The following is a 23,538-nucleotide window of genomic DNA, read 5'->3' on the forward strand; positions in this document are numbered from 1 at the left end:
TGACAGAGAGCTATCTCTCATTTCTCCTCCTGGCAGAATTGCTTGCAGCAGGCACAGCACTTGCGGCAGCATTGACAGCAGTAATACCTGAGCTGACAGAGAGGTCCGCTGGATGTCTCTGGAGCTGCCTCACTTTCGTCTACCTTTATCTGCTGTTGAGACATTTTGGTAGAAGCTTGTTGTGTTTCCTGCACTCCTGCCTGGAATGTTTGATTAGCTTTGACACAAGTTGTCAGCATCCTAGACACTTGTTCTTTGACATAGAGTTTTTCAGTCTGACTGAACATCTGAACCTTAAATTTTTGGAGTGCTTTCTTGCAGTCACTTTTAGATGTCATATCCTTACCTAGTCCCTGTTTCATTTTCTTCTCCAATGGCTCCTTTTCTTTCTGTAGCCATGTTCTCTTAACAAACTGATTGATCACCTTTAGTCTTTTCTCAAGGTTGTTTCTCATTTCATGGCTAATCTGCTTCATCTGATCGATCTCCTTCCGTTCAATTTTTGTATCCTTCCAAATCTTTTGCAAACGATCTCTTATTATTATTTTCTCATCTGTAAAATAATCTTGCTCTGAAACTGACTCAGACAGCATTGCAAGCTTCTTTTTCTGTTTATATTTCAGTTCTTCATCCTCTGCTACAATCAGCAGACCCTTGCTCTCAGTTGTCAAGTATTTGCCTTTTCTTTCAATATCATGTTTATCTCCCTCTAACTGTAATAGATGTCCAATTTCTTCCATCTGGATGATGCTATCTGTTTGTAGAACAAACTTCTCATGTTCAAACTCTGTAAGGTTATAAACATTCTGTTTTTCAACATCTTGCTCCTGAAGCCATTCTTGTACAAACTGAGTTTGTACCGCTTTGTCAAGCTTTATTGTCACCATGTTTTTCTTCAATTTTTGTATCAGATAATAATAACCAGTAATCTCATTTTTCTGTTTATTAAGTTCATCACACTTATGTTCCAAAATTGAATTCAATTGGAGCATGCGTCCACAGTTTTGCCCTAATATGTCCATATTCTTTGTAAAGTCGTCATGTGTCCTTTGGTTAAGCTGTTTGAATTTTGCTCTCAGACTACCCATGATGTTCAAAGATCTGGTGAGCTTGTGCTTCAGCTCAGACAATTCTTCCTCCATCCTCTTCTTTTCATTCAACAACATTTCTCTTTCACTTTCAAGAGTCTGCATTTGACACAGTTCTTTCTCTCGGTTGATTTTATAAAAAATTACGTTATCTGTCCTCTTTTGTAGCTCAGACTTTGTGGCTTCTATTTTGTCTCTTTCTGTGTGAAGCTCAAGGGTCAGAAATTCAATCTTGGTTTTCTCTGAGTTTATCACTTCAAACTGGCTGTCTGTATGTTGTTTCTTCTTTTTTAGCTCAGACTTTGTGACTTCCATTTCGTCTTTTTCCTCTTTAATATCTTGTATCAATTGTTCTAATATGTCACTTTGTTTCAGGATGGCAGACCTCATGAGTTCAAGATCCAGTTTCTCTTTGTTCATCATCTCACCCTGTATATTCAGATTATAACTGTCTTGTTTCAGCTCTGCCTTTAGTTTGTTAAGATCTGGTTGGTCCAACTCAAATTTCTGCTTCCATTGATTTTCCATGTCTTTTCTTTGGACGAGCAAGTCTGACAGTATTTTCATCAGAATTTTCTTGTCTCTCTCTAACAGCTCAGTGTAACAAGCCATGTTGTCTTTCTGTACATCTAGAGCTGCAAGCTTTTCTTCAAATTCAGTGTGCAATCTTATTGCATCTTCATTGTTTTGTTCCATTCTGAAGATTTTGTTTTTCACGTCTTCGGTCATTCTTTCATTCAACTGTTGAAGTCTTTCCCTCAGAGTCTTCATTGATTTCATTGTATTCAAGAGTTGATCTTCTCTTATTTTCAGCTCTGACCTTTCTCCTTCCATTCTGTCTTTTTCGTTCTCCAGCTTTTGTCTGTCCATGTCAGTAATACTCTTGATCTGATTGAGTTCTTCTCTATTTCCACTGATAGTCATCATGGTAGCTTCAACCTCTTCTTCCTTCTTGTTGAGATCGTTTCTCAAAACTTCCAGTTCCTGTCTTTCTGCCAGTAGATTTCTCTTACTGGTCTCCAGCTCTTCTATTTGTCTTTTGAACTCTTCTTCCTTGAGTACTTGTTCTTCCTGTTTTAAGACAAACTTTTTCATGATTATCTCAAGTCTGTCTCTTGATGTTTGTAACTCAAGGGTTAGATGTTTAATGTTGTTTTTCTCTCTGTTTATCACTTCAAACTGGATGTCTGTATGTTGTTTCTTCATTTGTAGGTCAGACTTTGCGACTTCCATTTTGTCTTTTTCCTCTTTTATATATTGTATCAATTGTTTTAACATGTCACTTTGTTTTAGCATGACAGACCTCATCAGTTCAAGGTCCAGTTTGTCTTTGTTCACCATCTCAATGTGTCTATTCAGATTCTCTCTGTCTTGTTTCAGCTCTGCCTTTAATCTGTTAAGATCTGGATGGTCCAACTCAAACTTCTGCTTCCATTGATTTTCCATGTCTTCTCTTTGGACGAGCAAGTCTGACAGTAATTTCATCAGACTTTTCTTGTCTCTCTCTAACAGCTCAGTGTAACAAGTCATGTTGTTTTTCTGTACATTTAGAGCTGCACGCTTTTCTTCCAATTCAGTGTGCAGACTTATTGCATCTTTATTGTTTTGTTCCATTCTGAAGATTTTGTTTTTCACATCTTCGGTCATTCTTTCATTCAACTGTTGAAGTCTTTCCCTCAGAGTCTTTATTGATTTCATTGTATTCAAGAGTTGATCTTCTCTTATTTTCAGCTCTGACCTTTCTCCTTCCATTCTGTCTTTTTCGTTCTCCAGCTTTTGTCTGTCCATTTCAGTAATACTCTTGATCTGATTGAGTTCTAATCTCTCTCCACTGATGGTCATCATGGAAGCTTCAACCTCTTCTTCCTTCTTGTTGAGATCTTTTCTCAAAACTTCCAGTTCCTGTCTTTCTGCCAGTAGATTTGTCTTACTGGTCTCCAGCTCTTCTATTTGTCTTTTGAAATCTTCTTCCTTAAATACTTGTTCTTCCTTTTTTAAGACAATCTTTTTCATGATTATCTCAAGTCTGTCTCTTGATGTTTGAAACTCAAGGGTTAGATGTTCAATGTTGTTTTTCTCTCTGTTTATCACTTCAAACTGGCTGTCTGTATGTTGTTTCTTCATTTGTAGGTCAGACTTTGTGACTTCCATTTTGTCTTTTTCCTCTTTTATATCTTGTATCAATTGTTTTAACATGTCACTTTGTTTTAGCATGACAGACCTCATCAGTTCAAGGTCCAGTTTGTCTTTGTTCATCATCTCAATGTGTCTATTCAGATTATCTCTGTCTTGTTTCAGCTCTGCCTTTAATCTGTTAAGATCTGGATGGTCCAACTCAAACTTCTGCTTCCATTGATTTTCAATGTCTTCTTTTTTGACAAGCAAGTCTGACAATATTTTCATCAGACTTTTCTTGTCTCTCTCTAACAGCTCAGTGTAACAAGTCATGTTGTTTTTCTGTACATTTAGAGCTGCACGCTTTTCTTCCAATTCAGTGTGCAGACTTATTGCATCTTTATTGTTTTGTTCCATTCTGAAGATTTTGTTTTTCACATCTTCGGTCATTCTTTCATTCAACTGTTGAAGTCTTTCCCTCAGAGTCTTTATTGATTTCATTGTATTCAAGAGTTGATCTTCTCTTATTTTCAGCTCTGACCTTTCTCCTTCCATTCTGTCTTTTTCGTTCTCCAGCTTTTGTCTGTCCATTTCAGTAATACTCTTGATCTGATTGAGTTCTAATCTCTCTCCACTGATGGTCATCATGGAAGCTTCAACCTCTTCTTCCTTCTTGTTGAGATCTTTTCTCAAAACTTCCAGTTCCTGTCTTTCTGCCAGTAGATTTGTCTTACTGGTCTCCAGCTCTTCTATTTGTCTTTTGAAATCTTCTTCCTTAAATACTTGTTCTTCCTTTTTTAAGACAATCTTTTTCATGATTATCTCAAGTCTGTCTCTTGATGTTTGAAACTCAAGGGTTAGATGTTCAATGTTGTTTTTCTCTCTGTTTATCACTTCAAACTGGCTGTCTGTATGTTGTTTCTTCATTTGTAGGTCAGACTTTGTGACTTCCATTTTGTCTTTTTCCTCTTTTATATCTTGTATCAATTGTTTTAACATGTCACTTTGTTTTAGCATGACAGACCTCATCAGTTCAAGGTCCAGTTTGTCTTTGTTCATCATCTCAATGTGTCTATTCAGATTATCTCTGTCTTGTTTCAGCTCTGCCTTTAATCTGTTAAGATCTGGATGGTCCAACTCAAACTTCTGCTTCCATTGATTTTCAATGTCTTCTTTTTTGACAAGCAAGTCTGACAATATTTTCATCAGACTTTTCTTGTCTCTCTCTAACAGCTTAGTGTAACAAGCCATGTTGTCTTTCTGTACATCTAGAGCTGCAAGCTTTTCTTCCAATTCAGTGTGCAATCTTATTGCATCTTCATTGTTTTGTTCCATTCTGAAGATTTTGTTTTTCACGTCTTCGGTCATTCTTTCATTCAACTGTTGAAGTCTTTCCCTCAGAGTCTTCATTGATTTCATTGTATTCAAGAGTTGATCTTCTCTTATTTTCAGCTCTGACCTTTCTCCTTCCATTCTGTCTTTTTCGTTCTCCAGCTTTTGTCTGTCCATGTCAGTAATACCCTTGATCTGATTGAGTTCTTCTCTATTTCCACTGATAGTCATCATGGTAGCTTCAACCTCTTCTTCCTTCTTGTTGAGATCGTTTCTCAAAACTTCCAGTTCCTGTCTTTCTGCCAGTAGATTTCTCTTACTGGTCTCCAGCTCTTCTATTTGTCTTTTGAACTCTTCTTCCTTGAGTACTTGTTCTTCCTGTTTTAAGACAAACTTTTTCATGATTATCTCAAGTCTGTCTCTTGATGTTTGTAACTCAAGGGTTAGATGTTTAATGTTGTTTTTCTCTCTGTTTATCACTTCAAACTGGATGTCTGTATGTTGTTTCTTCATTTGTAGGTCAGACTTTGCGACTTCCATTTTGTCTTTTTCCTCTTTTATATATTGTATCAATTGTTTTAACATGTCACTTTGTTTTAGCATGACAGACCTCATCAGTTCAAGGTCCAGTTTGTCTTTGTTCACCATCTCAATGTGTCTATTCAGATTCTCTCTGTCTTGTTTCAGCTCTGCCTTTAATCTGTTAAGATCTGGATGGTCCAACTCAAACTTCTGCTTCCATTGATTTTCCATGTCTTCTCTTTGGACGAGCAAGTCTGACAGTAATTTCATCAGACTTTTCTTGTCTCTCTCTAACAGCTCAGTGTAACAAGTCATGTTGTTTTTCTGTACATTTAGAGCTGCACGCTTTTCTTCCAATTCAGTGTGCAGACTTATTGCATCTTTATTGTTTTGTTCCATTCTGAAGATTTTGTTTTTCACATCTTCGGTCATTCTTTCATTCAACTGTTGAAGTCTTTTCCTCAGAGTCTTTATTGATTTCATTGTATTCAAGAGTTGATCTTCTCTTATTTTCAGCTCTGACCTTTCTCCTTCCATTCTGTCTTTTTCGTTCTCCAGCTTTTGTCTGTCCATTTCAGTAATACTCTTGATCTGATTGAGTTCTAATCTCTCTCCACTGATGGTCATCATGGAAGCTTCAACCTCTTCTTCCTTCTTGTTGAGATCTTTTCTCAAAACTTCCAGTTCCTGTCTTTCTGCCAGTAGATTTGTCTTACTGGTCTCCAGCTCTTCTATTTGTCTTTTGAAATCTTCTTCCTTAAATACTTGTTCTTCCTTTTTTAAGACAATCTTTTTCATGATTATCTCAAGTCTGTCTCTTGATGTTTGAAACTCAAGGGTTAGATGTTCAATGTTGTTTTTCTCTCTGTTTATCACTTCCAACTGGCTGTCTGTATGTTGTTTCTTCATTTGTAGGTCAGACTTTGTGACTTCCATTTTGTCTTTTTCCTCTTTTATATCTTGTATCAATTGTTTTAACATGTCACTTTGTTTAAGCATGACAGACCTCATTAGTTCAAGGTCCAGTTCATCTTTGTTCATTATCTCAATGTGTCTATTCAGATTCTCTCTGTCTTGTTTCAGCTCTGCCTTTAATCTGTTAAGATCTGGATGGTCCAACTCAAATTTCTGCTTCCATTGATTTTCCATGTCTTCTCTTTGGACGAGCAAGTCTGACAGTAATTTCATCAGACTTTTCTTGTCTCTCTCTAACAGCTCAGTGTAACAAGTCATGTTGTTTTTCTGTACATCTAGAGCTGCAAGCTTTTCTTCCAATTCAGTGTGCAATCTTATTGCATCTTCATTGTTTTTTTCTATTCTGAAGATTTTGTTTTTCACGTCTTCGGTCATCCTTTCATTCAACTGTTGAAGTCTTTCCCTCAGAGTCTTCATTGATTTCATTGTATTCAAGAGTTGATCTTCTCTTATTTTCAGCTCTGACCTTTCTCCTTCCATTCTGTCTTTTTCGTTCTCCAGCTTTTGTCTGTCCATGTCAGTAATACTCTTGATCTGATTGAGTTCTAATCTCTCTCCACTGATGATCATCATGGAAGCTTCAACCTCTTCTTCCTTCTTGTTGAGATCTTTTCTCAAAACTTCCAGTTCCTGTCTTTCTGCCAGTAGATTTGTCTTACTGGTCTCCAGCTCTTCCATTTGTCTTTTGAACTCTTCTTCCTTGAGTACTTGTTCTTCCTGTTTTAAGACAATCTTTTTCATGATTATCTCAAGTCTGTCTCTTGATGTTTGAAACTCAAGGGTTAGATGTTTAATGTTGTTTTTCTCTCTGTTTATCACTTCAAACTGGCTGTCTGTATGTTGTTTCTTCATTTGTAGGTCAGACTTTGTGACTTCCATTTTGTCTTTTTCCTCTTTTATATCTTGTATCAATTGTTTTAACATGTCACTTTGATTTAGCATGACAGACCTTATCAGTTCAAGGTGCAGTTCGTCTTTGTTCATCATCTCAATGTGTCTATTCAGATTCTCTCTGTCTTGTTTCAGCTCTGCCTTTAATCTGTTAGGATCTGGATGGTCCAACTCAAACTTCTGCTTCCATTGATTTTCCATGTCTTCTTTTTTGACAAGCAAGTCTGACAGTATTTTCATCAGACTTTTCTTGTCTCTCTCTAACAGCTCAATGTAACAAGCCATGTTGTCTTTCTGTACATCTAGAGCTGCAAGCTTTTCTTCCAATTCAGTGTGCAATCTTATTGCATCTTCATTGTTTTGGGCCATTCTGAAGATTTTGTTTTTCACGTCTTCGGTTATTCTTTCATTCAACTGTTGAAGTCTTTCCCTCAGAGTCTTCATTGATTTCATTGTATTCAAGAGTTGATCTTCTCTTATTTTCAGCCCTGACCTTTCTCCTTCCATGTCTTTTTCGTTCTCCAGCTTTTGTATGTCCATTTCAGTAATACTCTTGATCTGATTGAGTTCTAATCTCTCTCCACTGATGGTCATCATGGAAGCTTCAACCTCTTCTTCCTTCTTGTTGAGATCTTTTCTCAAAACTTCCAGTTCCTGTCTTTCTGCCAGTAGATTTGTCTTACTGGTCTCCAGCTCTTCTATTTGTCTTTTGAACTCTTCTTCCTTAAATACTTGTTCTTCCTTTTTTAAGACAATCTTTTTCATGATTATCTCAAGTCTGTCTCTTGATGTTTGAAACTCAAGGGTTAGATGTTCAATGTTTTTTTTCTCTCTGTTTATCACTTCAAACTGGCTGTCTGTATGTTGTTTCTTCATTTGTAGGTCAGACTTTGTGACTTCCATTTTGTCTTTTTCCTCTTTTATATCTTGTATCAATTGTTTTAACATGTCACTTTGTTTTAGCATGACAGACCTCATCAGTTCAAGGTCCAGTTTGTCTTTGTTCATCATCTCAATGTGCCTATTCAGATTATCTCTGTCTTGTTTCAGCTCTGCCTTTAATCTGTTAAGATCTGGATGGTCCAACTCAAACTTCTGCTTCCATTGATTTTCCATGTCTTCTTTTTTGACAAGCAAGTCTGACAATATTTTCATCAGACTTTTCTTGTCTCTCTCTAACAGCTCAGTGTAACAAGCCATGTTGTCTTTCTGTACATCTAGAGCTGCAAGCTTTTCTTCCAATTCAGTGTGCAATCTTATTGCGTCTACATTGTTTTGTTCCATTCTGAAGATTTTGTTTTTCACATCTTCGGTCATCCTTTCATTCAACTGCTGAAGTCTTTCCCTCAGAGTCTTTATTGATTTCATTGTATTCAAGAGTTGATCTTCTCTTTTTTTCAGCTCTGACCTTTCTCCTTCCATTCTGTCTTTTTCGTTCTCCAGCTTTTGTCTGTCCATGTCAGTAATACTCTTGATCTGATTGAGTTCTAATCTCTCTCCACTGATGGTCATCATGGAAGCTTCAACCTCTTCTTCCTTCTTGTTGAGATCTTTTCTCAAAACTTCCAGTTCCTGTCTTTCTGCCAGTATATTTGTCTTACTGGTCTCCAGCTCTTCTATTTGTCTTTTGAACTCTTCTTCCTTGAGTACTTGTTCTTCCTGTTTTAAGACAATCTTTTTCATGATTATCTCAAGTCTGTCTCTTGATGTTTGAAACTCAAGGGTTAGATGTTTAATGTTGTTTTTCTCTCTATTTATCACTTCAAACTGGCTGTCTGTGTGTTGTTTATTCATTTGTAGGTCAGACTTTGTGACTTCCATTTTGTCTTTTTCCTCTTTTATATCTTGTATCAATTGTTTTAACATGTCACTTTGTTTTAGCATGACAGACCTCATCAGTTCAAGGTCCAGTTCATCTTTGTTCATCATCTCAATGTGTCTATTCAGATTCTCTCTGTCTTGTTTCAGCTCTGCCTTTAATCTGTTAAGATCTGGATGGTCCAACTCAAACTTCTGCTTCCATTGATTTTCCATGTCTTCTATTTTGAAAAGCAAATCTGACAGTATTTTCATCAGACTTTTCTTGTCTCTCTCTAACAGCTCAATGTAACAAGCCATGTTGTCTTTCTGTACATCTAGAGCTGCAAGCTTTTCTTCCAATTCAGTGTGCAATCTTATTGCATCTTCATTGTTTTGGGCCATTCTGAAGATTTTGTTTTTCACGTCTTCGGTCATTCTTTCATTCAACTGTTGAAGTCTTTCCCTCAGAGTCTTCATTGATTTCATTGTATTCAAGAGTTGATCTTCTCTTATTTTCAGCTCTGACCTTTCTCCTTCCATTCTGTCTTTTTCGTTCTCCAGCTTTTGTCTGTCCATGTCAGTAATACTCTTGATCTGATTGAGTTCTTCTCTCTCTCCACTGATAGTCATCATGGAAGCTTCAACCTCTTCTTCCTTCTTGTTGAGATCTTTTCTCAAAACTTCCAATTCCTGACTTTCTGCCAGTAGCTTTGACTTACTGGTCTCCAGCTCTTCTATTTGTCTTTTGAACTCTTCTTCCTTGAGTACTTGTTCTTCCTGTTTTAAGACAATCTTTTTCATGATTATCTCAAGTCTGTCTCTTGATGTTTGAAACTCAAGGGTTAGATGTTTAATGTTGTTTTTCTCTCTGTTTATCACTTTCAACTGGCTGTCTGTATGTTGTTTCTTCATTTGTAGGTCAGACTTTGTGACTTCCATTTTGTCTTTTTCCTCTTTTATATCTTGTATCAATTGTTTTAACATGTCACTTTGTTTAAGCATGACAGACCTCATCAGTTCAAGGTCCAGTTCGTCTTTGTTCATCATCTCAATGTGTCTATTCAGATTCTCTCTGTCTTGTTTCAGCTCTGCCTTTAATCTGTTAAGATCTGGATGGTCCAACTCAAACTTCTGCTTCCATTGATTTTCCATGTCTTCTCTTTGGACGAGCAAGTCTGACATTAATTTCATCAGACTTTTCTTGTCTCTCTCTAACAGCTCAGTGTAACAAGTCATGTTGTTTTTCTGTACATCTAGAGCTGCAAGCTTTTCTTCCAATTCAGTGTGCAATCTTATTGCATCTTCATTGTTTTTTTCTATTCTGAAGATTTTGTTTTTCACGTCTTCGGTCATCATTTCATTCAACTGTTGAAGTCTTTCCCTCAGAGTCTTCATTGATGACATTGTATTCAAGAGTTGATCTTCTCTTATTTTCAGCTCTGACCTTTCTCCTTCCATTCTGTCTTTTTCGTTCTCCAGCTTTTGTCTGTCCATGTCAGTAATACTCTTGATCTGATTGAGTTCTAATCTCTCTCCACTGATGGTCATCATGGAAGCTTCAACCTCTTCTTCCTTCTTGTTGAGATCTTTTCTCAAAACTTCCAGTTCCTGTCTTTCTGCCAGTAGATTTGTCTTACTGGTCTCCAGCTCTTCTATTTGTCTTTTGAACTCTTCTTCCTTAAATACTTGTTCTGCCTGTTTTAAGACAATCTTTTTCATGATTATCTCAAGTCTGTCTCTTGATGTTTGAAACTCAAGGGTTAGATGTTTAATGTGGTTTTTCTCTCTGTTTATCACTTCAAACTGGCTGTCTGTATGTTGTTTCTTCATTTGTAGGTCAGACTTTGTGACTTCCATTTTGTCTTTTTCCTCTTTTATATCTTGTATTAAATGTTTTAACATGTCGCTTTGTTTTAGCATGACAGACCTCATCAGTTCAAGATCCAGTTTGTCTTTGTTCATCATTTCAATGTGTCTATTCAGATTCTCTCTGTCTTGTTTCAGCTCTGCCCTTAATCTGTTAAGATCTGGATGGTCCAACTCAAACCTCTGCTTCCATTGATTTTCCATGTTTTCTCTTTTGACAAGAAAGTCTGACAGTATTTTCATCAGACTTTTCTTGTCTCTCTCTAACAGCTTAGTGTAACAAGCCATGTTGTCTTTCTGTACATCTAGAGCTGCAAGCTTTTCTTCCAATTCAGTGTGCAATCTTATTGCATCTTCATTGTTTTTTTCTATTCTGAAGATTTTGTTTTTCACGTCTTCGGTCATCATTTCATTCAACTGTTGAAGTCTTTCCCTCATAGTCTTCATTGATGTCATTGTATTCAAGAGTTGATCTTCTCTTATTTTCAGTTCTGACCTTTCTCCTTCCATTCTGTCTTTTTCGTTCTCCAGCTTTTGTCTGTCCATGTCAGTAATACTCTTGATCTGATTGAGTTCTTCTCTCTCTCCACTGATAGTCATCATGGAAGCTTCAACCTCTTCTTCCTTCTTGTTGAGATCTTTTCTCAAAACTTCCAGTTCCTGTCTTTCTGCCAGTAGATTTGTCTTACTGGTCTCCAGCTCTTCTATTTGTCTTTTGAACTCTTCTTCCTTGAGTACTTGTACTTCTTGTTTTAAGACAATCTTTTTCATGATTATCTCAAGTCTGTCTCTTGATGTTTGAAACTCAAGGGTTAGATGTTTAATGTTGTTTTTCTCTCTGTTTATCACTTCAAACTGGCTGTCTGTATGTTGTTTCTTCATTTGTAGGTCAGACTTTGTGACTTCCATTTTGTCTTTTTCCTCTTTTATATCTTGTATCAATTGTTTTAACATGTCACTTTGTTTTAGCATGACAGACCTCATCAGTTCAAGGTCCGGTTTGTCTTTGTTCATCATCTCAATGTGCCTATTCAGATTATCTCTGTCTTGTTTCAGCTCTGCCTTTAATCTGTTAAGATCTGGATGGTCCAACTCAAACTTCTGCTTCCATTGATTTTCCATGTTTTCTCTTTTGACAAGCAAGTCTGACAGTATTTTCAACAGACTTTTCTTGTCTCTCTCTAACAGCTCAGTGTAACAAGCCATGTTGTCTTTCTGTACATCTAGAGCTGCAAGCTTTTCTTCCAATTCAGTGTGCAATCTTATTGCATCTTCATTGTTTTGGGCCATTCTGAAGATTTTGTTTTTCACGTCTTCGGTCATCCTTTCATTCAACTGTTGAAGTCTTTCCCTCAGAGTCTTCATTGATTTCATTGTATTCAAGAGTTGATCTTCTCTTATTTTCAGCCCTGACCTTTCTCCTTCCATTCTGTCTTTTCCGTTCTCCAGCTTTTGTCTGTCCATGTCAGTAATACTCTTGATCTGATTGAGTTCTAATCTCTCTCCACTGATGGTCATCATGGAAGCTTCAACCTCTTCTTCCTTCTTGTTGAGATCTTTTCTCAAAACTTCCAGTTCCTGTCTTTCTGCCAGTAGATTTGTCTTACTGGTCTCCAGCTCTTCTATTTGTCTTTTGAACTCTTCTTCCTTAAATACTTGTTCCTCCTTTTTTAAGACAATCTTTTTCATGATTATCTCAAGTCTGTCTCTTGATGTTTGAAACTCAAGGGTTAGATGTTCAATGTTGTTTTTCTCTCTGTTTATCACTTCAAACTGGCTGTCTGTATGTTGTTTCTTCATTTGTAGGTCAGACTTTGTGACTTCCATTTTGTCTTTTTCCTCTTTTATATCTTGTATCAATTGTTTTAACATGTCACTTTGTTTTAGCATGACAGACCTCATCAGTTCAAGGTCCAGTTTGTCTTTGTTCATCATCTCAATGTGCCTATTCAGATTATCTCTGTCTTGTTTCAGCTCTGCCTTTAATCTGTTAAGATCTGGATGGTCCAACTCAAACTTCTGCTTCCATTGATTTTCCATGTCTTCTTTTTTGACAAGCAAGTCTGACAATATTTTCATCAGACTTTTCTTGTCTCTCTCTAACAGCTCAGTGTAACAAGCCATGTTGTCTTTCTGTACATCTAGAGCTGCAAGCTTTTCTTCCAATTCAGTGTGCAATCTTATTGCATCTACATTGTTTTGTTCCATTCTGAAGATTTTGTTTTTCACGTCTTCGGTCATCCTTTCATTCAACTGTTGAAGTCTGTCCCTCAGAGTCTTTATTGATTTCATTGTATTCAAGAGTTGATCTTCTCTTATTTTCAGCTCTGACCTTTCTCCTTCCATTCTGTCTTTTTCGTTCTCCAGCTTTTGTCTGTCCATGTCAGTAATACTCTTGATCTGATTGAGTTCTAATCTCTCTCCACTGATGGTCATCATGGAAGCTTCAACCTCTTCTTCCTTCTTGTTGAGATCTTTTCTCAAAACTTCCAGTTCCTGTCTTTCTGCCAGTAGATTTGTCTTACTGGTCTCCAGCTCTTCTATTTGTCTTTTGAACTCTTCTTCCTTGAGTACTTGTTCTTCCTGTTTTAAGACAATCTTTTTCATGATTATCTCAAGTCTGTCTCTTGATGTTTGAAACTCAAGGGTTAGATGTTTAATGTTGTTTTTCTCTCTGTTTATCACTTCAAACTGGCTGTCTGTGTGTTGTTTATTCATTTGTAGGTCAGACTTTGTGACTTCCATTTTGTCTTTTTCCTCTTTTATATCTTGTATTAAATGTTTCAACATGTCGCTTTGTTTTAGCATGACAGACCTCATCAGTTCAAGATCCAGTTTGTCTTTGTTCATCATTTCAATTTGTCTATTCAGATTCTCTCTGTCTTGTTTCAGCTCTGCCCTTAATCTGTTAAGATCTGGATGGTCCAACTCAAACCTCTGCTTCCATTGATTTTCCATGTTTTCTCTTTTGACAAGAAAGTCTGACAGTATTTTCATCAGACTTTTCTTGTCTCTCTCTAACAGCTTAGTGTAACAAGCCATGTTGTCTTTCTGTACATCTAGAGCTGCAAGCTTTTCTTCCAATTCAGTGTGCAATCTTATTGCATCTTCATTGTTTTTTTCTATTCTGAAGATTTCGTTTTTCACGTCTTCGGTCATCATTTCATTCAACTGTTGAAGTCTTTCCCTCATAGTCTTCATTGATGTCATTGTATTCAAGAGTTGATCTTCTCTTATTTTCAGTTCTGACCTTTCTCCTTCCATTCTGTCTTTTTCGTTCTCCAGCTTTTGTCTGTCCATGTCAGTAATACTCTTGATCTGATTGAGTTCTTCTCTCTCTCCACTGATAGTCATCATGGAAGCTTCAACCTCTTCTTCCTTCTTGTTGAGATCTTTTCTCAAAACTTCCAGTTCCTGTCTTTCTGCCAGTAGATTTGTCTTACTGGTCTCCAGCTCTTCTATTTGTCTTTTGAACTCTTCTTCCTTGAGTACTTGTACTTCTTGTTTTAAGACAATCTTTTTCATGATTATCTCAAGTCTGTCTCTTGATGTTTGAAACTCAAGGGTTAGATGTTTAATGTTGTTTTTCTCTCTGTTTATCACTTCAAACTGGCTGTCTGTATGTTGTTTCTTCATTTGTAGGTCAGACTTTGTGACTTCCATTTTGTCTTTTTCCTCTTTTATATCTTCTGTCAATTGTTTTAACATGTCACTTTGTTTTAGCATGACAGACCTCATCAGTTCAAGGTCCAGTTTGTCTTTGTTCATCATCTCAATGTGTCTATTCAGATTCTCTCTGTCTTGTTTCAGCTCTGCCTTTAATCTGTTAAGATCTGGATGGTCCAACTCAAACTTCTGCTTCCATTGATTTTCCATGTCTTCTCTTTGGACGAGCAAGTCTGACAGTAATTTCATCAGACTTTTCTTGTCTCTCTCTAACAGCTCAGTGTAACAAGTCATGTTGTTTTTCTGTACATTTAGAGCTGCACGCTTTTCTTCCAATTCAGTGTGCAGACTTATTGCATCTTTATTGTTTTGTTCCATTCTGAAGATTTTGTTTTTCACATCTTCGGTCATTCTTTCATTCAACTGTTGAAGTCTTTCCCTCAGAGTCTTCATTGATTTCATTGTATTCAAGAGTTGATCTTCTCTTATTTTCAGCTCTGACCTTTCTCCTTCCATTCTGTCTTTTTCGTTCTCCAGCTTTTGTCTGTCCATGTCAGTAATACTCTTGATCTGATTGAGTTCTAATCTCTCTCCACTGATGGTCATCATGGAAGCTTCAACCTCTTCTTCCTTCTTGTTGAGATCTTTTCTCAAAACTTCCAGTTCCTGTCTTTCTGCCAGTATATTTGTCTTACTGGTCTCCAGCTCTTCTATTTGTCTTTTGAACTCTTCTTCCTTGAGTACTTGTTCTTCCTGTTTTAAGACAATCTTTTTCATGATTATCTCAAGTCTGTCTCTTGATGTTTGAAACTCAAGGGTTAGATGTTTAATGTTGTTTTTCTCTCTGTTTATCACTTCAAACTGGCTGTCTGTGTGTTGTTTATTCATTTGTAGGTCAGACTTTGTGACTTCCATTTTGTCTTTTTCCTCTTTTATATCTTGTATTAAATGTTTCAACATGTCGCTTTGTTTTAGCATGACAGACCTCATCAGTTCAAGATCCAGTTTGTCTTTGTTCATCATTTCAATGTGTCTATTCAGATTCTCTCTGTCTTGTTTCAGCTCTGCCCTTAATCTGTTAAGATCTGGATGGTCCAACTCAAACCTCTGCTTCCATTGATTTTCCATGTCTTCTCTTTTGACAAGAAAGTCTGACAGTATTTTCATCAGACTTTTCTTGTCTCTCTCTAACAGCTTAGTGTAACAAGCCATGTTGTCTTTCTGTCCATCTAGAGCTGCAAGCTTTTCATCCAATTCAGTGTGCAATCTTATTGCATCTTCATTGTTTTTTTCTATTCTGAAGATTTTGTTTTTCACGTCTTCGGTCATCATTTCATTCAACTGTTGAAGTCTTTCCCTCATAGTCTTCATTGATGTCATTGTATTCAAGAGTTGATCTTCTCTTATTTTCAGTTCTGACCTTTCTCCTTCCATTCTGTCTTTTTCGTTCTCCAGCTTTTGTCTGTCCATGTCAGTAATACTCTTGATCTGATTGAGTTCTTCTCTCTCTCCACTGATAGTCATCATGGAAGCTTCAACCTCTTCTTCCTTCTTGTTGAGATCTTTTCTCAAAACTTCCAGTTCCTGTCTTTCTGCCAGTAGATTTGTCTTACTGGTCTCCAGCTCTTCTATTTGTCTTTTGAACTCTTCTTCCTTGAGTACTTGTACTTCTTGTTTTAAGACAATCTTTTTCATGATTATCTCAAGTCTGTCTCTTGATGTTTGAAACTCAAGGGTTAGATGTTTAATGTTGTTTTTCTCTCTGTTTATCACTTCAAACTGGCTGTCTGTATGTTGTTTCTTCATTTGTAGGTCAGACTTTGTGACTTCCATTTTGTCTTTTTCCTCTTTTATATCTTCTGTCAATTGTTTTAACATGTCACTTTGTTTTAGCATGACAGACCTCATCAGTTCAAGGTCCAGTTTGTCTTTGTTCATCATCTCAATGTGTCTATTCAGATTCTCTCTGTCTTGTTTCAGCTCTGCCTTTAATCTGTTAAGATCTGGATGGTCCAACTCAAACTTCTGCTTCCATTGATTTACCATGTCTTGTTTTTTGACAAGCAAGTCTGACAGTATTTTCATCAGACTTTTCTTGTCTCTCTCTAACAGCTCAATGTAACAAGCCATGTTGTCGTTCTGTACATCTAGAGCTGCAAGCTTTTCTTCCAATTCAGTGTGCAATCTTATTGCATCTTCATTGTTTTGGGCCATTCTGAAGATTTTGTTTTTCACGTCTTCGGTCATTCTTTCATTCAACTGTTGAAGTCTTTCCCTCAGAGTCTTCATTGATTTCATTGTATTCAAGAGTTGATCTTCTCTTATTTTCAGCTCTGACCTTTCTCCTTCCATTCTGTCTTTTTCGTTCTCCAGCTTTTGTCTGTCCATGTCAGTAATACTCTTGATCTGATTGAGTTCTTCTCTCTCTCCACTGATAGTCATCATGGAAGCTTCAACCTCTTCTTCCTTCTTGTTGAGATCTTTTCTCAAAACTTCCAATTCCTGTCTTTCTGCCAGTAGATTTGTCTTAATGGTCTCCAGCTCTTCTATTTGTCTTTTGAACACTTCTTCCTTGAGTACTTGTTCTTCCTGTTTTAAGACAATCTTTTTCATGATTATCTCAAGTCTGTCTCTTGATGTTTGAAACTCAAGGGTTAGATGTTTAATGTTGTTTTTCTCTCTGTTTATCACTTCTAACTGGCTGTCTGTATGTTGTTTCTTCATTTGTAGGTCAGACTTTGTGACTTCCATTTTGTCTTTTTCCTCTTTTATATCTTGTATCAATAGTTTTAACATGTCACTTTGTTTAAGCATGACAGACCTCATCAGTTCAAGGTCCAGTTCGTCTTTGTTCATCATCTCAATGTGTCTATTCAGATTCTCTCTGTCTTGTTTAAGCTCTGCCTTTAATCTGTTAAGATCTGGATGGTCCAACTCAAACTTCTGCTTCCATTGATTTTCCATGTCTTCTCTTTGGACGAGCAAGTCTGACAGTAATTTCATCAGACTTTTCTTGTCTCTCTCTAACAGCTCAGTGTAACAAGTCATGTTGTTTTTCTGTACATCTAGAGCTGCAAGCTTTTCTTCCAATTCAGTGTGCAATCTTATTGCATCTTCATTTTTTTTTTCTATTCTGAAGATTTTGTTTTTCACGTCTTCGGTCATCATTTCATTCAACTGTTGAAGTCTTTCCCTCAGAGTCTTAATTGATGACATTGTATTCAAGAGTTGATCTTCTCTTATTTTCAGCTCTGACCTTTCTCCTTCCATTCTGTCTTCTTCGTTCTCCAGCTTTTGTCTGTCCATGTCAGTAATACTCTTGATCTGATTGAGTTCTAATCTCTCTCCACTGATGGTCATCATGGAAGCTTCAACCTCTTCTTCCTTCTTGTTGAGATCTTTTCTCAAAACTTTCAGTTCCTGTCTCTCTGCCAGTAGATTTGTCTTACTGGTCTCCAGCTCTTCTTTTTGTCTTTTGAACTCTTCTTCCTTAAATACTTGTTCTGCCTGTTTTAAGACAATCTTTTTCATGATTATCTCAAGTCTGTCTCTTGATGTTTGAAACTCAAGGGTTAGATGTTTAATGTGGTTTTTCTCTCTGTTTATCACTTCAAACTGGCTGTCTGTATGTTGTTTCTTCATTTGTAGGTCAGACTTTGTGACTTCCATTTTGTCTTTTTCCTCTTTTATATCTTGTATCAAATGTTTTAACATGTCACTTTGTTTTAGCATGACAGAACTCATCAGTTCAAGGTCCAGTTTGTCTTTGTTCATCATTTCAATGTGTCTATTCAGATTCTCTCTATCTTGTTTCAGCTCTGCCCTTAATCTGTTAAGATCTGGATGGTCCAACTCAAACTTCTGCTTCCATTGATTATCCATGTTTTCTCTTTTGACAAGCAAGTCTGACAGTATTTTCATCAGACTTTTCTTGTCTCTCTCTAACAGCTCAGTGTAACAAGCCATGTTGTCTTTCTGTACATCTAGAGCTGCAAGCTTTTCTTCCAATTCAGTGTGCAATCTTATTGCATCTTCATTGTTTTTTTCTATTCTGAAGATTTTGTTTTTCACGTCTTCGGTCATCATTTCATTCAACTGTTGAAGTCTTTCCCTCATAGTCTTCATTGATGTCATTGTATTCAAGAGTTGATCTTCTCTTATTTTCAGTTCTGACCTTTCTCCTTCCATTCTGTCTTTTTCGTTCTCCAGCTTTTGTCTGTCCATGTCAGTAATACTCTTGATCTGATTGAGTTCTAATCTCTCTCCACTGATGGTCATCATGGAAGCTTCAACCTCTTCTTCCTTCTTGTTGAGATCTTTTCTCAAAACTTTCAGTTCCTGTCTTTCTGCCAGTAGATTTGTCTTACTGGTCTCCAGCTCTTCTTTTTGTCTTTTGAACTCTTCTTCCTTAAATACTTGTTCTGCCTGTTTTAAGACAATCTTTTTCATGGTTATCTCAAGTCTCTCTCTTGATGTTTGAAACTCAAGGGTTAGATGTTTAATGTGGTTTTTCTCTCTGTTTATCACTTCAAACTGGCTGTCTGTATGTTGTTTCTTCATTTGTAGGTCAGACTTTGTGACTTCCATTTTGTCTTTTTCCTCTTTTATATCTTGTATCAACTGTTTTAACATGTCACTTTGTTTTAGCATGACAGAACTCATCAGTTCAAGGTCCAGTTTGTCTTTGTTCATCATTTCAATGTGTCTATTCAGATTCTCTCTGTCTTGTTTCAGCTCTGCCCTTAATCTGTTAAGATCTGGATGGTCCAACTCAAACTTCTGCTTCCATTGATTATCCATGTTTTCTCTTTTGACAAGCAAGTCTGACAGTATTTTCATCAGACTTTTCTTGTCTCTCTCTAACAGCTCAGTGTAACAAGCCATGTTGTCTTTCTGTACATCTAGAGCTGCAAGCTTTTCTTCCAATTCAGTGTGCAATCTTATTGCATCTTCATTGTTTTTTTCTATTCTGAAGATTTTGTTTTTCACGTCTTCGGTCATCATTTCATTCAACTGTTGAAGTCTTTCCCTCATAGTCTTCATTGATGTCATTGTATTCAAGAGTTGATCTTCTCTTATTTTCAGTTCTGACCTTTCTCCTTCCATTCTGTCTTTTTCGTTCTCCAGCTTTTGTCTGTCCATGTCAGTAATACTCTTGATCTGATTGAGTTCTTCTCTCTCTCCACTGATGGTCATCATGGAAGCTTCAACCTCTTCTTCCTTCTTGTTGAGATCTTTTCTCAAAACTTCCAGTTCCTGTCTTTCTGCCAGTAGATTTGTCTTACTGGTCTCCAGCTCTTCTACTTGTCTTTTGAACTCTTCTTCCTTGAGTACTTGTTCTTCTTGTTTTAAGACAATCTTTTTCATGATTATCTCAAGTCTGTCTCTTGATGTTTGAAACTCAAGGGTTAGATGTTTAATGTTGTTTTTCTCTCTGTTTATCACTTCAAACTGGCTGTCTGTATGTTGTTTCTTCATTTGTAGGTCAGACTTTGTGACTTCCATTTTGTCTTTTTCCTCTTTTATATCTTGTATCAATTGTTTTAACATGTCACTTTGTTTTAGCATGACAGACCTCATCAGTTCAAGGTCGAGTTTGTCTTTGTTCACCATCTCAATGTGTCTATTCAGATTCTCCCTATCTTGTTTCAGCTCTGCCTTTAATCTGTTAAGATCTGGATGGTCCAACTCAAACTTCTGCTTCCATTGATTTTCCATGTCTTCTTTTTTGACAAGCAAGTCTGACAGTATTGTCATCAGACTTTTCTTGTCTCTCTCTAACAGCTCAGTGTAACAAGCCATGTTGTCTTTCTGTACATCTAGAGCTGCAAGCTTTTCTTCCAGTTCAGTGTGCAGACTTATTGCATCTTTATTGTTTTGTTCCATTCTGAAGATTTTGTTTTTCACGTCTTCGGTCATTCTTTCATTCAACTGTTGAAGTCTTTCCCTCAGAGTCTTTATTGATTTCATTGTATTCAAGAGTTGATCTTCTCTTATTTTCAGCTCTGACCTTTCTCCTTCCATTCTGTCTTTTTCGTTCTCCAGCTTTTGTCTGTCCATTTCAGTAATACTCTTGATCTGATTGAGTTCTAATCTCTCTCCACTGATGGTCATCATGGAAGCTTCAACCTCTTCTTCCTTCTTGTTGAGATCTTTTCTCAAAACTTCCAGTTCCTGTCTTTCTGCCAGTAGATTTGTCTTACTGGTCTCCAGCTCTTCTATTTGTCTTTTGAACTCTTCTTCCTTAAATACTTGTTCTTCCTTTTCTAAGACAATCTTTTTCATGATTATCTCAAGTCTGTCTCTTGATGTTTGAAACTCAAGGGTTAGATGTTCAATGTTGTTTTTCTCTCTGCTTATCACTTCAAATTGGCTGTCTGTATGTTGTTTCTTCATTTGTAGGTCAGACTTTGTGACTTCCATTTTGTCTTTTTCCTCTTTTATATCTTGTATCAATTGTTTTAACATGTCACTTTGTTTTAGCATGACAGACCTCATCAGTTCAAGGTCCAGTTTGTCTTTGTTCATCATCTCAATGTGTCTATTCAGATTCTCTCTGTCTTGTTTCAGCTCTGCCTTTAATCTGTTAAGATCTGGATGGTCCAACTCAAACTTCTGCTTCCATTGATTTACCATGTCTTCATTTTTGACAAGCAAGTCTGACAGTATTTTCATCAGACTTTTCTTGTCTCTCTCTAACAGCTTAGTGTAACAAGCCATGTTGTCTTTCTGTACATCTAGAGCTGCAAGCTTTTCTTCCAATTCAGTGTGCAATCTTATTGCATCTTCATTGTTTTTTTCTATTCTGAAGATTTTGTTTTTCACGTCTTCGGTCATCATTTCATTCAACTGTTGAAGTCTTTCCCTCATAGTCTTCATTGATGTCATTGTATTCAAGAGTTGATCTTCTCTTATTTTCAGTTCTGACCTTTCTCCTTCCATTCTGTCTTTTTCGTTCTCCAGCTTTTGTCTGTCCATGTCAGTAATACTCTTGATCTGATTGAGTTCTTCTCTCTCTCCACTGATAGTCATCATGGAAGCTTCAACCTCTTCTTCCTTCTTGTTGAGATCTTTTCTCAAAACTTCCAGTTCCTGTCTTTCTGCCAGTAGATTTGTCTTACTGGTCTCCAGCTCTTCTATTTGTCTTTTGAACTCTTCTTCCTTGAGTACTTGTACTTCTTGTTTTAAGACAATCTTTTTCATGATTATCTCAAGTCTGTCTCTTGATGTTTGAAACTCAAGGGTTAGATGTTTAATGTTGTTTTTCTCTCTGTTTATCACTTCAAACTGGCTGTCTGTATGTTGTTTCTTCATTTGTAGGTCAGACTTTGTGACTTCCATTTTGTCTTTTTCCTCTTTTATATCTTCTGTCAATTGTTTTAACATGTCACTTTGTTTTAGCATGACAGACCTCATCAGTTCAAGGTCCAGTTTGTCTTTGTTCATCATCTCAATGTGTCTATTCAGATTCTCTCTGTCTTGTTTCAGCTCTGCCTTTAATCTGTTAAGATCTGGATGGTCCAACTCAAACTTCTGCTTCCATTGATTTACCATGTCTTGTTTTTTGACAAGCAAGTCTGACAGTATTTTCATCAGACTTTTCTTGTCTCTCTCTAACAGCTCAATGTAACAAGCCATGTTGTCGTTCTGTACATCTAGAGCTGCAAGCTTTTCTTCCAATTCAGTGTGCAATCTTATTGCATCTTCATTGTTTTGGGCCATTCTGAAGATTTTGTTTTTCACGTCTTCGGTCATTCTTTCATTCAACTGTTGAAGTCTTTCCCTCAGAGTCTTCATTGATTTCATTGTATTCAAGAGTTGATCTTCTCTTATTTTCAGCTCTGACCTTTCTCCTTCCATTCTGTCTTTTTCGTTCTCCAGCTTTTGTCTGTCCATGTCAGTAATACTCTTGATCTGATTGAGTTCTAATCTCTCTCCACTGATGGTCATCATGGAAGCTTCAACCTCTTCTTCCTTCTTGTTGAGATCTTTTCTCAAAACTTCCAGTTCCTGTCTTTCTGCCAGTATATTTGTCTTACTGGTCTCCAGCTCTTCTATTTGTCTTTTGAACTCTTCTTCCTTGAGTACTTGTTCTTCCTGTTTTAAGACAATCTTTTTCATGATTATCTCAAGTCTGTCTCTTGATGTTTGAAACTCAAGGGTTAGATGTTTAATGTTGTTTTTCTCTCTGTTTATCACTTCAAACTGGCTGTCTGTGTGTTGTTTATTCATTTGTAGGTCAGACTTTGTGACTTCCATTTTGTCTTTTTCCTCTTTTATATCTTGTATTAAATGTTTCAACATGTCGCTTTGTTTTAGCATGACAGACCTCATCAGTTCAAGATCCAGTTTGTCTTTGTTCATCATTTCAATTTGTCTATTCAGATTCTCTCTGTCTTGTTTCAGCTCTGCCCTTAATCTGTTAAGATCTGGATGGTCCAACTCAAACCTCTGCTTCCATTGATTTTCCATGTTTTCTCTTTTGACAAGAAAGTCTGACAGTATTTTCATCAGACTTTTCTTGTCTCTCTCTAACAGCTTAGTGTAACAAGCCATGTTGTCTTTCTGTACATCTAGAGCTGCAAGCTTTTCTTCCAATTCAGTGTGCAATCTTATTGCATCTTCATTGTTTTTTTCTATTCTGAAGATTTTGTTTTTCACGTCTTCGGTCATCATTTCATTCAACTGTTGAAGTCTTTCCCTCATAGTCTTCATTGATGTCATTGTATTCAAGAGTTGATCTTCTCTTATTTTCAGTTCTGACCTTTCTCCTTCCATTCTGTCTTTTTCGTTCTCCAGCTTTTGTCTGTCCATGTCAGTAATACTCTTGATCTGATTGAGTTCTTCTCTCTCTCCACTGATAGTCATCATGGAAGCTTCAACCTCTTCTTCCTTCTTGTTGAGATCTTTTCTCAAAACTTCCAGTTCCTGTCTTTCTGCCAGTAGATTTGTCTTACTGGTCTCCAGCTCTTCTATTTGTCTTTTGAACTCTTCTTCCTTGAGTACTTGTACTTCTTGTTTTAAGACAATCTTTTTCATGATTATCTCAAGTCTGTCTCTTGATGTTTGAAACTCAAGGGTTAGATGTTTAATGTTGTTTTTCTCTCTGTTTATCACTTCAAACTGGCTGTCTGTATGTTGTTTCTTCATTTGTAGGTCAGACTTTGTGACTTCCATTTTGTCTTTTTCCTCTTTTATATCTTCTGTCAATTGTTTTAACATGTCACTTTGTTTTAGCATGACAGACCTCATCAGTTCAAGGTCCAGTTTGTCTTTGTTCATC

The 23,538-nt window shown here is 36.7% G+C and overlaps 1 protein-coding gene across 1 annotated transcript in view; it reads right to left on the reverse strand.

Annotated features, from left to right (window-relative positions):
• Window positions 1-23,538, reverse strand: part of LOC310956355 (uncharacterized protein) — a gene marked incomplete at its 3' end in the record, with an annotated part of 62,249 nt that overhangs the window by 12,825 nt on the left and 25,886 nt on the right. The window contains exons 5-7 of the mRNA XM_083926552.1: window positions 17,512-17,805; window positions 12,004-12,297; window positions 7,417-7,707 (exon numbers count right to left, since the gene is read on the reverse strand). Of these exons, the coding sequence (XP_083782678.1) occupies window positions 7,417-7,707; window positions 12,004-12,297; window positions 17,512-17,805 (879 nt within the window). The remainder of the gene's footprint in view (window positions 1-7,416; window positions 7,708-12,003; window positions 12,298-17,511; window positions 17,806-23,538) is intronic.

The sequence above is a fragment of the Echiichthys vipera genome (genome assembly GCF_963691815.1).
Source record: "Echiichthys vipera genome assembly, chromosome: 14".
In the NCBI taxonomy this organism is placed as follows: Eukaryota; Metazoa; Chordata; class Actinopteri; order Perciformes; family Trachinidae; genus Echiichthys; species Echiichthys vipera.